The sequence below is a fragment of the Lepidochelys kempii genome, chromosome 19 (genome assembly GCF_965140265.1).
Source record: "Lepidochelys kempii isolate rLepKem1 chromosome 19, rLepKem1.hap2, whole genome shotgun sequence".
Lineage (NCBI taxonomy): Eukaryota > Metazoa > Chordata > Testudines > Cheloniidae > Lepidochelys > Lepidochelys kempii.
The window spans coordinates 7,621,089-7,637,909 of record NC_133274.1 but is presented as its reverse complement, the minus strand read 5'-3'; the positions used below and the strand labels follow the sequence as shown (position 1 = coordinate 7,637,909).

The 16,821-nt window shown below is 43.8% G+C and overlaps 1 protein-coding gene across 1 annotated transcript in view; it reads right to left on the bottom strand.

Moving 5' to 3' along the window:
• The window catches only part of LOC140900294 (bone morphogenetic protein 8A-like), a 44,601-nt gene that overhangs the window by 7,195 nt on the left and 20,585 nt on the right, over positions 1 to 16,821 (bottom strand). Inside the window, exons 2-4 of the mRNA XM_073317362.1 lie at positions 7,793 to 7,985; positions 7,106 to 7,254; positions 620 to 814 (exon numbers count right to left, since the gene is read on the bottom strand). Coding sequence (XP_073173463.1) covers positions 620 to 814; positions 7,106 to 7,254; positions 7,793 to 7,985 — 537 coding nt within the window. The remainder of the gene's footprint in view (positions 1 to 619; positions 815 to 7,105; positions 7,255 to 7,792; positions 7,986 to 16,821) is intronic.

Here is a 16,821-nt window from a genome sequence, read left to right as displayed (position 1 = left end):
TGAGATCAAGAAACAGCGATTCAGCATGGAGAAATCTAACCCCAATCATTCAGGAATGGGCCCTAAATGACTCCCTAATCCCAGAAGGAATTTGAAAGAAGCATATCTGTGCGTTCCTAACCAACTCCTCTACTGATGCTTGGCCATGCATCAAAAGCATCTCAGGTTCATCGGGATGCCTTTCAGGGTCTCTTCCACTCTAAGGATGGTTTTGAAGTGGATGCTAATATTAATAGCATACTTAAAGGGTTCAGTATTCAGATATACCACTACCTAGAAAGATATACCACTACCTAGAAGGTCTAATAAAGCCCTTTCCTTCAGGAAGCCATTGCGGACAGTACAATCTCTTTTGTTTTTTGGCTTCATAATCCACTTAACGGTCCCTATTCCAAAAGCTCTCTCAAAACCTAGTTCATCTGGAACTCACTTCAGGACACATCAGAGCCATATGTTTCAACCAGAACAGAAATTCCTGAAGGAGGGAGGGGCTAACAAAATATACCATGATTAGCACAGCAGAGGAAAATGGTATTTTAGATAAAGATCATTTTCTTTACTGTAAATACAGGCTTTGTGCTACCTCTAGCTAGCTGGGTCTCTAACCCAAAGCTCTTACCAAAAATCCCTGGAAGCTTGTTTGGATGCGGTAAGTCGTTCGTTTTCTTGGGCTGCCTCTTCTTCAGCTGCTTGACGGCTCGAGTGACTCGGACCGGATTTTGGCTTGCCCGGAAAAAAGTGACCATGAAAGGTTGCTTGGAGCGTGGCCCGCGCCGACCCAGCAGTCCTGCTAAGCCCGGATCAATACTCTGCCCTACGATGGGCAGAAAACACAAGTTTGTTTCACCGCATATGCAAGTTAGGCTGTAAAACTAAGCTCTTTAGTAAAAGGGGGAGAAAAAACAAATCAGATGTACATTAAAAAAAAAACAATAAAAACAAACCCCAATAAAGTCCAAGGATTTTTCTAGTGTAACATCTTCTTGCACCTTCACCAGTTGCTGCATTCTATTATTTCTACTCAGCCAGCACCTTCCCTCCCTCCCCCTCTGTGTTGTTCATAATCCACATTTTGGCATCAAAAGACAAGAGCACCCAGGGCTGCCAGGTGCTCCTTTGGTAAAGCCAGAGCAAATGAATGGGCCTCTTCATGCCTGGACTGGAAGTGCGACCTGCCTCCACACAACACATTAAAGAGACACTTCCGGTCATTGTCCAATCAGAGGACATGCTTTGTGAGCTAAATCGTTCTGCTCGGAAGACCAGACAAACGAGAGTAATCATTCTAATCCAAAAAGAAAAGGAGGACTTGTGGCACCTTAGAGACTAACCAATTTATTTGAGCATGAGCTTTCGTGAGCTACAGCTCACTTCATCGGATGCATACCGTGGAAACTGCAGCAGACATTATATACACACAGAGATCATGAAACAATACCTCCTCCCACCCCACTGTCCTGCTGGTAATAGTTTATCTAAAGTGATCATCAAGTTGGGCCATTTCCAGCACAAATCCAGGTTTTCTCACCCTCCACCCCCCCACACACAAACTCACTCTCCTGCTGGTAATAGCCCATCCAAAGTGACCACTCTCCCTAAATTGGTTAGTCTCTAAGGTGCCACAAGTACTCCTTTTCTTTTTGCGAATACAGACTAACACGGCTGCTACTCTGAAACCTGTCATTCTAATCCAGGATTGAAAGAGAGAAGCGATAATTGTGGGGAGGGTGAAACGGGGTAGAAAAGACAAGGAAATGAGAGATCCAAAGGAAATCCAAACAGCTGCGAGTTCCTCGAATTATTTCGAGTTTTTCAGTCTTTTCTAAGGAAGAGAACACTCTCCTCCGATCTCAAAGTTTCCCTGGTCCAGAATGTCACCATTACAGTCTTGGATTTTCTCCATAGAGCAAGTGAGGCGAAATGGCAGTGCTCCATTCAGTCCTAGGACTCCCTCCCACTTTGCATTCCTAGAGCCTGGCTTCCAAACACGAACATCAGGTCAGAGGCGAAGTCTCATGTGCTCCTAAGTCACTTTTGAAAATGGGAATTAGGCTCCTAACTCACTCAGGCACTTCTGGAAAAAATCTCCCCCCAGGACATGAGACCCTCTGCAAAGGAGGACAGTCTCACATGTAGGGATCCAGCTTTGGACAAGAGGGCACAAGAGAGGTTTCATTTGCAACAGGACTTCATTGCAACAGGATAGAATTTGCAAAAAGAAAAGGAGGACTTGTGGCACCTTAGAGACTAACCAATTTATTTGAGCATAAGCTTTCGTGAGCTACAGCTCACTTCATCGGATGCATACTGTGGAAAGTGTAGAAGATCTTTTTGTACACACAAAGCATGAAAAAATACCTCCCCCCACCCCACTCTCCTTCTGGTAATAGCTTATCTAAAGAGGCCCACTCTCTTCTCCTTCTGCCCCTCCACCCTCACGAACATGATACAGTTCTGTGGTGACCTAGAATCCTATTTTCAATGTCTCCGACTCAAGGAATATTTCCAACATACCTCTGAACAACATACTAATCCACAGAGGTCTCCCTACCAACACTACAAAAAGAAGGATTCTAGGTGGACTCCTCCTGAAGGTCAAAACAGCAGACTGGACTTCTACATAGAGTGCTTCTGCCAACGTGCACGGGCTGAAATTGTGGAAAAGCAGCATCACTTGCCCCATAACCTCAGCCGTGTGGAACACAATGCCATCCACAGCCTCAGAAACAACTCTGACATCATAATCAAAAAGGCTGACAAAGGAGGTGCTGTTGTCATCATGAATAGGTCGGAATATGAACAAGAGGCTGCTCGGCAGCTCTCCAACACCACTTTCTAAAAGCCATTACCCTCTGATCCAACTGAGAGTTACCAAAAGAAACTACAGCATTTGCTCAAGAAACTCCCTGAAAAAGCACAAGATCAAATCTGCACAGACACACCCCTGGAACCCCGACCTGGGATATTCTATCTACTACCCAAGATCCATAAACCTGGAAATCCTGGGCGCCCCATCATCTCAGGCATTGGCACCCTGACAGCAGGATTGTCTGGCTATGTAGACTCCCTCCTCAGGCCCTACGCTACCAGCACTCCCAGCTACCTTCGAGACACCACTGACTTCCTGAGGAAACTACAATCCGTCGGTGATCTTCCTGATAACACCATCCTGGCCACTATGGATGTAGAAGCCCTCTGCACCAACATTCCACACAAAGATGGACTACAAGCCGTCAAGAACACTATCCCCGATAATGTCACGGCTAATCTGGTGGCTGAACTTTGTGACTTTGTCCTTACCCATAACTATTTTACCTTTGGGGACAATGTATACCTTCAAATCAGCGGCACTGCTATGGGTACCCGCCTGGCCCCACAGTATGCCAACATTTTTATGGCTGACTTAGAACAACGCTTTCTCAGCTCTCGTCCCCTAACGCCCCTACTCTACTTGCGCTATATTGATGACATCTTCATCATTTGGACCCATGGAAAAGAAGCCCTTGAGGAATTCCAACATGATTTCAACAATTTCCATCCCACCATCAACCTCAGCCTGGTCCAGTCCACACAAGAGATCCACTTTCTGGACATTACAGTGCTAATAAACGATGGTCACATAAACACCACCCTCTACCGGAAACCTACTGACCTCTATTCCTACCTACATGCCTCCAGCTTTCACCCTGACCACACCACACGATCCATCGTCTACAGCCAAGCTCTGCGATACAACCACATTTGCTCCAACCCCTCAGACAGAGACAAACACCTACAAGATCTCTATCAAGCATTCTTACAACTACAATACCCACCTGCGGAAGTGAAGAAACAGATTGATAGAGCCAGAAGAGTTCCCAGAAGTCACCTACTACAGGACAGGCCCAACAGAGAAAATAACAGAACGCCACTAGCCGTCACCTTCAGCCCCCAACTAAAACCCCTCCAGTGCATTATTAAGGATCTACAACCTATCCTGAAGGATGACCCAACACTCTCACAAATCTTGGGAGACAGGCCAGTCCTTGCTTACAGACAGCCCCCCAACCTGAAGCAAATACTCACCAGCAACCACATACCACACAACAGAACCAGTAACCCAGGAACCTATCCTTGCAACAAAGCCCATTGCCAACTGTGCCCACATATCTATTCAGGGGACACCATCACAGGGCCTAATAACATCAGCCACACTATCAGAGGCTCGTTCACCTGCACATCCACCAATGTGATCTATGCCATCATGTGCCAGCAATGCCCCTCTGCCATGTACATTGGTCAAACTGGACAGTCTCTACGTAAAAGAATAAATGGACACAAATCAGATGTCAAGAATTATAACATTCATAAACCAGTCGGAGAACACTTCAATCTCTCTGGTCACACGATTACAGACATGAAAGTTGCGATATTACAACAAAAAAACTTCAAATTCAGACTCCAGCGAGAGACTGTTGAATTGGAATTCATTTGCAAATTGGATACAATCAACTTAGGCTTGAATAGAGACTGGGAGTGGCTAAGTCATTATGCAAAGTAACCTATTTCCCCTTGTTTTTTCCTACCCTGCCCCCTTCAGACGTTCTTGTTAAACCCTGGATTTGTGCTGGAAATGGCCCACCTTGATTATCATACACATTGTAAGGAGAGTGGTCACTTTAGATAAGCTATTACCAACAGGAGAGTGGGGTGGGGGGAGGTATTTTTTCATGCTTTGTGTGTATAAAAAGATCTTCTACACTTTCCACAGTATGCATCCAATGAAGTGAGCTGTAGCTCACGAAAGCTTATGCTCAAATAAATTGGTTAGTCTCTAAGGTGCCACAAGTACTCCTTTTCTTTTTGCGAATAGAGACTAACACGGCTGTTACTCTGAAACCAGGATAGAATTTAAGCACATGCTTATGTGCTTTGTTGAACGAGACTAACAGCCAAAGCATCAGTCGTCTGAGGAAGACCTGAGGGGAAGCATTTTCCCCCCTAAACTCCTGATCAGTTGGAAGGAGGATTTTTGAGGGATTTCCATTGCACATTAAATCCAAATTGGCTCAATCATTGGTCACCAACCTCAAAGGACAGGGAGCCCATCTGAGTCCTCATTCAGGAGAGCTCACTGGGGCTTCTGTCAATGCAGCGAAAATAAAATCAGGTATTGAGAGCAATTCAGCTAGCACCATTACCTCAATAACCAAGCGTAACGGACCAGCTCATGAGTGACTGGCAAGGTGATCACAGTCTCAGATGGCAACTGGCGGCTCAAAGGGAGTCCTCTGTGTTTTAAGAGGCCATGTTCTTGGTTAGCTGGCAGAGACTATCCTTAAACTAAGAGCTATGCATATAAAATAACCCAGGAACATACGGGCTGAGCAGAAGGGCCATCTGCAAAGGGGAAAGGTAATTTACACAGCTCAGTATTGCGGTGATCAATCTTTACTGTCAGGCCATCCTCGGAACAGCACAGCTCAAAGCCAACTCATTGCGGGAAAAGGACCACACGGTACGAGCAGTCGCTGCAGTGTCTCGGCTGTCCCTAGACCAGATCCTCAAAGGCACCTAGCTCCTATTGATTTGAATGGGAATTAGATGCTGAATACCTCTGAGGATCTGGGCCTGATATCAGACATCTGTTCTGCTGCTAGCGTGGGTAGTTAGAAGAGAGAGAAATCCTGTGATGCAGATTGTTTCAGGCTGACTGAAAAACAACAACAGGGGCCAGATCCTCAGCTAGCATAAGATGGCATAGTTCCACTGAAGTCACCAATTTGCACCAGCTGTGGTTCTGGCCCTTGCTGTTTAGAGCTAGTGTTGATCTATCCACCCACCCACCCCGGGCAGTTTCCAGACAGAGGACACATTTACTCAAGGTTTTGTGCACCACCTCAAACCAAAATAGCCTAACCTTAGCAGCATGCTTATTGAAAGGGAAATATTGCGGAGAGAGGGGACCAACAAGCGCAATTATATTCCCCGAGCCTCAAGGACGATCTCTGAAGTACACCTTTCGAGGTAGCACTTGGAATGGATTTTATCCATGGGTGAAATTAGGAAAGGTTAATCCAGCAAAACACAGGTGAGAATCCCTTCAGGCAAGGATTACTTTAAACCTATCCTATTAGTATAGCCTTGTCAAGGTTCCCTCCCCACTCTGAACTCTGGGGTACAGATGTGGGGACCCACATGAAAGACCCCCTAAGCTTATTCCCACCAGTTTAGGTTAAAAACTTCCCCAAGGCACAAATCCTTTCCTTGTCCTTGGACAGTATTGCTGCCACCACCAAGTGATTTAGACAAAGATTCAGGAAAAGGACCACTTGGAGTTCCTGTTTCCCCAAAATATCCCCCCAAGCCCCTTCACCCCCTTTCCTGGGGAGGCTTGAGAATAATCTACCAACCAATAGGTTAACAAAGTGAGCACAGACCAGACCCTTGGGTTTTTAGGACACTAAAAACTAATCAGGTTCTTAAAAGAAGAACTTTATTATAAAGAAAAAAGTAAAAGCAGCACCTCAGTAAAATCAGGATGGAAGGTTAATTTTACAGGGTAATAAAAGATTTAAAACACAGAGGATTCCCCCTCTGGGCTCAACTTCAAAATTACAAAAACAGGAATAAACCTCTCTCTCAGCATAGGGAAAATTCACAAGCTAAAACAAAAGATAATCTAATGCATTTCCTTGCTTTACTTACAATTTTTGTAATCTTAGTTGCTTATTTCAGGTAGGGTTTTAGGAGAGGTTTTTTTCCTGCCTGGTCCCTCTCTCTGTCCCGAGAGAGCACAACAAAGAGAGCCCAAACAAACCCAACCCCCTCCCCAGATTTGAAAGTATCTTCTTTTCTTATTGGTCCTTTTGGTCAGGTGCCAACCAGTTTATCTGAGCTTCTTAACCCCTTACAGGTAAAGGAGGGATTTTATGCTACCCTTAGCTGTATGTTTATGACAAGCCTACACTAGGAAGTGCATTAGCATCAATGCCTTTAAAAGGCCTAGAGGCGAACTTTATATTGGGATATTCTCCTTACACCCAGCTGCATCACACCAAGATCTAGCTAGATTTTTACAAGCAGTAGGAATTTTAAATCCTTCCAGTGCCTGAGTTAGTCTTACCGTCATCTGTCTCCACATAAAGTCTCAGGCCCAGGTTGTGTTTACGGTTTACTAACCAGTGATTACTGGCAGCTGTGACATCAAAAACCAACCAGCCTTCGGCCCCAGCCTGGAGCTCCTGAAGGTCTAACAGGAATAAGTCAGACTCCCTACAGAAACGGAAAAAATAGATAAGCAAAGTCAACTGAACGTAGATAATGCAAACGGCTTAGATTGTCTGCTCTCCGGGGCAGGGTTTGTCTTTTTGTTCTGTGTCTGCGTAGCACTGAGGACACGGGGGGTCTGATTGATGGGTAGGACTCCTAGCTGCTACTGCAGTATTAATCATTAATAATAATGGGTGGCATCATTTCTGACATTTGCTCTAAAAAGCATGCTCCCCACTGTCGGAGAGTGAAAAAGCTTGACGGTGCCCTTGGTCCATATAGGACAGGTATACCCACTACCTATTAAATTACTACCACCTATTGAAATACATAGGAATGATTTTCCCACAGCTGAAAAAGTAGAATCAGAATTTCTCACATCCAAGTTGGACACAGGCTTGCACATAAACTGAACGTCGTGAAGCGAAAAAGCAGCATTTCAATTTTGGCTCATAAGAACCCAGATTTGTGTCTCGTTCTACAGAAGAAAAAACCATTTGTTTTGTTTCCAGCTCAAAGGCACTGGTTGGTTTCACCGCACCTGTTGGAATACTCCTTCATGATCTCATAGATGCTGATGTGAAGAGTTTTGTTGACATCACGAGTGAAACTTCGCAGCTTATAAATTCGGAATTCGGCAGCCGTTACAGATTCTCCAGTTGGAATCTGGGTCAGGTCAAATCGAAATTCCTTCCAGTAAGGCTTCTGGTAGAAGATGTCTCTGTCATGCTCAACTGGAAAATAAAGGATTGGGGAAAATGATACAAATGATTCCCCGAACATTTATCAATCTTACCAGCAGACCATTGTTACACCCCAGTCTGATGAGAAACATGCCCCAAAGCTACTGGGTTTTAATAGGATCCTCTAGAATTAATCTACCTTGCATTCAGTGACAAAAATCTCCCTAATATCTTGCTTTTTTAGCATTCTGTGTGAAATTGCTCATGAAGGGTTCCTGTTCTTAACTTATTGTTCGGGCTCTGCGTCTGTCACAGAGGTCGCGGAAGTCATGGATGCCGTGACTTTCCGCAAACCTCCATGACTTCTGCAGCAGCCTGAGCAGCGGTCCCTGGGGTGGCCAGAGCAGCCGTTGCTCCAATGGCCCCAGGCAGCTGGAGCCACTGGCCCTGACCCCCCAGCAACAGCCCCACAGGGCACCCACACACACACAGCAGTGGCCCCCCAGGGTGCACCCCCCCACACACACACACACCCCAGCAGTTCACAGAAAAGCTGGAGTAGCTGCTGCTCTGGGCAGCCCCCAGCAGCTGGTGCCCCTGGCCCTGGCCCCCTGGGGCTCCCCTCCCCCTTCAGGAGCAGCCACCCCAAGATTTAGTGACGGGTATTTTTAGTAAAAGTTATGGACAGTTCACGGGCCGTGAATTTTTGTTTGTTGCCTGTGAACTGTCCATGACTTTTACTGAAAATACCCGTGACTAAATCGTAACCTTACTTATTGACACAGTGGCTGCCCATTGGGGCAGGGACCATCTTTTTGTTCCATGTCTGCACAGTGCCTGACACAGTGGGTCTTGGCCCGTGACCAGAACTCCGGGCACTATGCTAATACAAATAGGAGATCATTAATCATAATAGATGACAGGGCTAGGTTCAGTGTTGTCAAATGTTTCTAGCCCTCGTGCTTGCAGAGAAAAGCTTGAAAACATGACCCAAAGACTCAATCAGAAGGCAATTGAGGAGAACCCGCCGTTAAAAACAAAAACAAAACACCACCACCACCAATGATTTGGGGGGGGCTGGATTCTCAATTTTTGAATGTTGTTGGGACTGTAAATTTAAAACCAGGATTAGCATTGGGAAGGCAGCGTGACCTCATGGCTAAAGCACTGGACTGAGACTTGGGAGACATGACTTCTATTCCCAGCTCTGCTGCTGGCTGTGTTTAGGCAAGTCACTTCATTTATCTCTGCCTTGGTTTCCCCATCTGTAAAATGGGGAGAATGATGCCGGCCTCTTTGGGAAAGTCCTTTGAGATCTACAGATGAAAAGCACGACAGAAGATCTAGGGGTAAAAGTTTTATTTTGGGATTTTAAATTTAGCTGGGAAGAGGCAGTGTCATCGATGTGGATCTTCATGGGCTTCCCATCTCTAGACCTGACACTTCTCTCTCTCCCCTCCCCTTCTCCTTCCCCTATTCCTTATTTAAAAAGTGCCCCTGCCTGCCAGTATTGGCCTGGAATACAGCTGCACATCAAAGAGAGTCCTCAAATGGTTTTGACTTTGCCTACATCATGCTGGGTGCCCCATCCAGGGAGGCCCCCGGCACAACAAGTATTCTCAGGGAGCTGTTTCCACCCCTTTCTTCAAGGTTCCTTTCTTCTTTGCAGGTAAGGTTCCCAGACCCCCTACAGTGGGTCTTCCCCTCTTTGCAGCCTGCTGGAGGCAGAACCAGACCCATCAGTCAAGGCAGGATGGGCAGGGCCACGTTCCTGAAGAATCTCCCAGTTTTTGTTCTACTTCCTTAGCTGTTGGCCAGCTTCCCCAGACTCTCCCTGCTACAGAGCAGCAGCTGAAAGCTAACAAACCCCAGAGCAGAGTGGGATGTTTGTTGCTTCTGATGTTCAGCTTCCTGGATCCTAAGATTTCACTGAGCTGTTGGTTAGACTCTGGGGATCTACAGACACCTTCCTAGAAACCCCCTCTGCCGATCCTGAATGCTAACTGGCTCCCAGCCCAAAGGCACAGAGAATCGGACAGAAGACATACCGCTGGCAGTCAAGGGCACTAAAACATGGCCATTGTAATATCGGAGATAAGCAAGCACCCTCTCTCTACAGCTGATTTGCATGCTACAGTGCTGTTGGCTGCAACGAGTCAGATAGGGGAGTGAGGCTGGACTTGTGTCAAGAATTCTCATTGAGAGATGTCTTGGCCTAGCTCTCCTTGCTTCGTGGCCTCATGCTAGCTCAGGTAGCACTGCTTGCCTCCCCCATGGCACTGCTGCCTTGGAGGCACTTCCCACCTACGTGGCACCATCAGGGAAACTGAGGCAGGAGTGCCGGGGTAGCCCTTAAGGCATGGGGACCTTGGGACTGGGCTCCTTCCTCCCCACTCACTTCAAGTAGCACCAGTCTCCCTAACACAGCCCCCTTCCCCAAACACACCCTTTCCCCCCCACCCCAGGCCCATGCAAATTCTGTTTCCTCTTGCCCTCCCAAATCTCCACTTCCTCCCCCTCAGCTGTAATATTTCTACTTATCTGTTTGTCCTCTTCAAACACAACTCCCCTGCTCTTGACTGAGGCCATGAGCGAAAGATACTTTTTAAAAAAAATGTATTGTGTATCAATGTAATTTAATCCGGGACCACAAACTCAAAACGCATTAGTCCTAATTGTCTGCTTATTGGGTGGCTTCACCATGGGGCAGAGTTAAGGTTGCTAGGGTACCTTAACATCGTCAGATTTATGTTAATTTTAACCTGAACTCTGACTTTCTGGATTTGTAATGCCTGTTTGTGGAATAATTGCAACATCCCTGTAATGTTATTTACTTTCATGCCACTGATAGGTCTCCCAACCTTAACTCCATTTTAACATAGTATTTTGCCTGGTTACGTCTGAAAGACGTGCCTATTTAAAAAGGCCGTGCGTTCTGATGGCAGGAATTGTTTCCTAAAAATACTGGTATGCTTTTGAGAGTCTAAGCTGTATTTAAAAGGCCAAATATTGCAAAGGTGGAAACACACACACAATTGGTTTAAAAAATCTCTTCAGATTAAGAGATTATGTAAAAGAAATTCTTCTTAATTAAAAATTATTGGATTTGGGGACCATTAAAAAGGGAGTCTTAAAGCTCTTTCAGCCATTCTCCCTCCGACAGAATTTGAGTCTACGAACTATTTGCAATGCATCTGCACCATCTACTGGATACTACAGGAATGCAACTCCAAAATCCAGACGGAGGCTAGTACATGATCACCAGATGTATGGCTCGTAGCCAGTGAAATATGGATCGCCTAAACCCCTGGGATTTAGGCATAAAAGCCAAATGGCCACATGGTCTCTCTCTCTTTGATTTGTTCACTTTCCTGTATAAATAAAGCACCCTGGAAGAAAGAGGTTGAAGACACTAACTCTGGAACCTGCTGTATGCCCTGCTGCAAAACTAAAAACAACTGAATTTGTGCCCTCCTCCTCTCTGGACATCAAGCAGCAAAGTGCAGAGCAACCAATCCTGAACTTGCTCCAGCAAGTTACAAAGGCGCCAAAAGGACCCTAGTAAAACCACAGCAGATTATTCATGGATTAATGCATTCCACAGCCAGACAGGACCATTGTTTTTATTCATCCTGCTTTCCTGCATAACACAAGCCACAGAACTTCCCCCAGATAATTCCAGTTTGAACTAGAGTCTCCAATCTCAATTTCAAAATGGCCCGTGGTGGAGAATCCACCACGATCCTTGGTCAGTTGTTCCAATGGTTAATTACTCTCACAATTAAACATGTCCACCTTATTTCTGGTCTGAATGTGTCTAGCTCCAAAGTCCAGGCATTGGTTATTGTTATACCTTTTTCTGCTATATTGAAGAACCCCATCAAAATATTTGTTCCCCCTGTAGGTGCTTATAGACTGTTGTCAAGTCACCCGTGAACCATCTCTTTGTGAAGCTAAATAGATTGAGCTCTTTATGTTGATCATTGTAAGGCAGATTTTCTAATCCTTGAATCATTCTCGTGGCTCTTCTTTGGACCCTCTCCAATTTATCAACATCCTTCTTGAACTGTGGACACCGGTAGAAATCCAGGAACCTCTAAAACAAGCAAGCAAGCAAGCAAGCAGTAACATCCCTTTAAACAAACAAGCAAACCTGCCACAGGACAACCTGCAATCAATGAGGTTATTGGTGAAAGTGTTAACTTTGTTAAATTGTGTTAAAATATACTTAAAGTTAATTAATTGGATCACTAAATTGTTAAATTAATAAGATTTGGGTCAGCCAGAGCCTGATCTCTGACTGAGGTGCTTCGTGTTACTGTAATAAAATAATAAGAATAATGATAAATCAAACATTGACCCATCTCCTCCTGTGAGCCCTGATAAACCTGGCAAAGAGCGGAAAGAAGAAATCCTGTTTAAACAAATTATTTGGTTTGATTTTTCAATAGAAGGTCTTGCATAGGACTGAAAACAACAGTCTCTTCCTTCTATTTTATGAAACGTGTGTGGGAACGTCTATGTGTTTTTGAACCCAAGTTCTTTTGGGAGCACATATGGGAAGCCACCTGGGAGTTGAAAGTGGCCTGTTTCCCAGCCAGTCAGCTGCACTTTCAGTTTAATATTCGTGAGAAATTCTATCAACGCTCAGCTGATTGATTAGTGAGACAGGGTGGGTGAGGAAATATCTTTTATTGGATCAACTTCTGTTCTACCGGTTACCTGCGGAAGAGCTCCGTACGACTCAAAAGCTCATCTCTCTCACCAACAGAAGCTGGTCCTATAAAAGATATTACCCCACCCATCTCTCGAACATCCTGGGACCAACACAGCTACACCACCACCGCATACAACGTCAAACTGATCTGTTCTCATTTGCTTTTATTATTGCCACACAACAATTTGGAAAAAATCAAAGAAAAACCTGCTCTGTTCGTCCTTTTCTCCCCCAGCTGTATAACTTGTTTAGGACTGGTTGACATTTTCCCATTAAAACTGCTTTTTGACAGAAAATTATGGTTTTGGCACAATGAACATTTTCACAGAAAGTGTCTGGTTTCTGTGGAAATGCAGCATTTTGTTGAAAAACCAAAAGACTTCCTGGTGTTTTGAGGAAAAGTCAAAAGTTTACACACACCCCCACCCCCACCCCCTGATCAGCTCTAATCTTAGCATATATGCTATCTGATCAAAAGATTCTCTTTTAACGGCTGGTTAGAAATGCCATGGTCATAACGAAAGGATAGAATTAAATGATTAAAAACCAAAAAAGTCCTATTTCTGAAATACAAGTAACTTCTTACACAAACCCAGTGTTAAAATAGCGAGCAGTTCTTCTTGGAGTCAGCCAAAAAGGGGTGTTAAAATTAATTATTTATAAAAATCAAATAATAATAATACATTAAGCAAATTATTATTAAAACCAAAAACTATTAAACCAACCTAGTTTGCAGATTTCATTTTAAAACCTAGCTGGCATCCCAATATATTATTAATTTAGAAACCATTCTCACCTGCACATCCATAAACCACTTACAACACATCCCTCCAAGTCACTTCTAATTAACAAAGCGTTTAAATGAAACGTTCTAGAGCCATTAATATCTATTCAGTTTCAGTAATGAACAAATATGGTTTAAGGGTTAGATGGTTTTGAAATTTTTACCCTAAGTGATCTAAGATCCTAAATCCCATTTTCAAAAACGAATTAGGCACTTGGGACCCTAACTCTAGCAAAGTCAAAATGCCTAAGTCACTTCTGAAAATAGAACATGCGGTCTTCACTCACTTAGCTGGTTTTGAAAAATGTATCCATAATCTTCATAACAGGCACTTGAATGTATGGTATCTCATTTATAAATCTGACATTATAAACAGGGAATATAAATATAACATAAGCAACTGAATATTGACAAAATATACAAGTGCTAGAAGGCTAAATGCTAAGATGGGTGAACTAGAGTGCCTGGCATCATGGCAACTTGGTGGAATGAGGATTAATTGATAGGTCACGGTAATACCAGGATACAAGATATATAGGAATGACAGAGTAGGTCGTGCCAGTGGGGAAGTGGCACTGTATAGGAAAGAGAAAGCATAGAGTCAAATAAAGTAAGCATCTTAAATGAATCAAACTACCCTAGAATCTCAATGGATATTAATTCCACGCTTGACCAATGAGGCTATAGCAGTAAGAATATACTAATGACCACCAGAGCAGGATGGTGACCGTGATTGTGAAATGCTTAGGGGGGTTAGAGGCTACAAAGGAAGAAAATGCAATAATAATGGGGGATTTCAACTATCTCATCTCTAGAAGGGATGCAGAGATAAAATTTCTAGACACCATAAATTACTGTCCTGGAACCCACAAGGGGAGAGGAAATTCTTAATTTAGTCCTAAGTGGAGCACAGGATCTGGTCCAAGAGGTGAATATAGCTGAACCACTAGGTAATATCAACCATAATGAAATTAAATTTATCATCCTTGCAGGGGGAAACGTGCCAAAGAAACCCACCACAGTTGCATTTAATTTCAAAAAGGGAAACTTCACAAAAATGAAGAAGTTAGTTAAATGGAAATTAAAAGGAACCGTCACGAGGGTGAAATGCCTATAAACCGCATGGAGACTATTTAAAAAACACAATAATTGGAGGTTCAAACTAAATGTATACCCCAATTTAAAAAAACAAAACACACACACAGAGTAAGAGGACCAAAGAAAGGGCACCATGGCTAACCAGCAGAGTAATGGAGGTGGTTAGAGGCAAAAAGGCATCTTTTAAAAATTGGAAGTCAAATACTAGTGAGAAAAATAGAAAGGAGCATAAACTCTGGCAAGTCAAGGCAAGTGTAAAAGTGTAACTGGGCAGGGTAGGCCAAGAAAGAATCACAAGACCAACTAGCTAAAGACACAAAAACTAATAGCAAATTTTTTTAAAGTACATCAGAAGCAGGAAGCCTGCCAAACATCCACTGGGGCCACTCGACTACCGAGGTGCTAAAGAAGCAATCAGGGAAGACAAGGCCATTGCAAAGAAGCTAAAGGCAGTGAAGCCCAATGGAAAGAATTCAGATGAGGGGGAGATTCCCACAGCTGAATCAGTCTTTTTAGGTGACAAATCTCTATTGATACCTCCATCTGGACAATTCCTCAGGAGGTTTTGGAACAAATTGATAAATTAAACAGCAATAGCTCGCCAGGACCAGATGATATTCACCCAAAAGTTCTGAAGGAACTTAGGTTACATACCACAGTCTTGCAATTTTGCATCTATCACTTAAATCGGCCTCTCCCTTAGATGACTGGAGGGTAGCTAATGTAGCACCGATTTTTGGAAAAAAACAGCTCCAGAAGCGATCCTGGTAATAACAGGCTGGTAAGCCTAACCTCAGTACCAGGCAAATTGGTTGAAATGATAGTAAATAACAGAATGATCAGACACATAGATAAACACAATATGTTGGAGAAGAGTCAAAATGGCTTTTGTAAAGGGAAATCCTACCTCACCAATCTATTTGAATTCTTGAGTGTATCAACAAGCATGTGGACAAGGGTGATGCAGTAGAACTAGTGTACTTGGATTTTCAGAAAGCCTTTGACAAGATCCGTTACCTAAGGCTCTTAAGCAAAGTAATGAGTCATGGAATAAGAGGGAAGGTCCTCTTATGGATCAGTAACTAGGTAAAAGATAGGAGGCAAAGTGAAGGAATAAATAGTCAGTTTTCACAATAGAAAGAGAAATAGTGGGGTCCCCCAAGGATCTGTACTGGGAACTGTGCTGTTCATGATATTCATAAATGATCTGGAAAAGTGGGTGAACAGTGAAGTGGCAAAACTTGCAGATGACACCAAATTACTGAAAATAGTTAAGTCCATAGCCGACTGTGAGGAGTTGCAAAGAGATCCTATGTAAGTGGGCAACAAAATAGCAGATGAAATTCAATGTTTAATGAGGGCAGAGTAACGCACATTGGGGAAAAATAATCCTAACTATACATACAAAATGATGGGGTCTAAATTAGCTGACACCACTCAAGGAAGAGATTGTAGGGACATCATGGCTAGGTCTCTGAAAACATCTGCTCAATGTGCAACAATCAAAAAAGCGAACAGAGCGTTAGGAACCATTAGAAAAGGGATAGATAATAAAACAGAAAATATCACAATGCCACTCTACAAACCCCTGGTGCGCCCACACCTTGGTTGCCCCCCCTCTCAAAAAAGATCTACAAGGATTGGAAAAGGTACAGCGAAGGATCTAGAACAGCTTCCATATGAGGAGAGATTTAAAAGACTGGGACTGTCCAGCTTTAAGAGGGAATCCGATCGAGGTCTATGAAATCCTGACTGGTGGGGAGAAAGTGAATAAGGAAGTGCTAGTTACCCCTTTACGTAAGAACTAGGGGTTGCCCAATTAAATTAATAGGCAGCCGGTTTAAAAACAAAACATAAGGGAATACTTCTTCATACAATGCACAGTCAACCTGTGGAACTCCTTGCCAGGGGATGTTGTGAAGGCCAAAAGAAGAACTGGATATCAAAAAAGAATTAGGTAAGTTCCTGGAGGGTAGTTTTATCAATGACTGGTAGCCAGGAAAATCAGGGTCGCAACCCCATACTCTGGGTGTCCCTAGATCTCCAGCTGCCAGAAGCTGGGATTGGATGACAGGGGAAGGATCACTAAATAATTGCCCTGTTATGTTCATTCCCGCTGAAGTGTCTGGCACTGGCCACTGTCGGAAGACAGGATACTGGGCTAGATGGACCATTGGTCTGACCCAGTCTGGCCCTTCTTAAGTTCTTAATATAAAACAGTGGGAAAATCTGCTAAGAGAATGTCCAAAGAATGTTTATATAAGGGGCGTGAACAGCAAAATGCACTT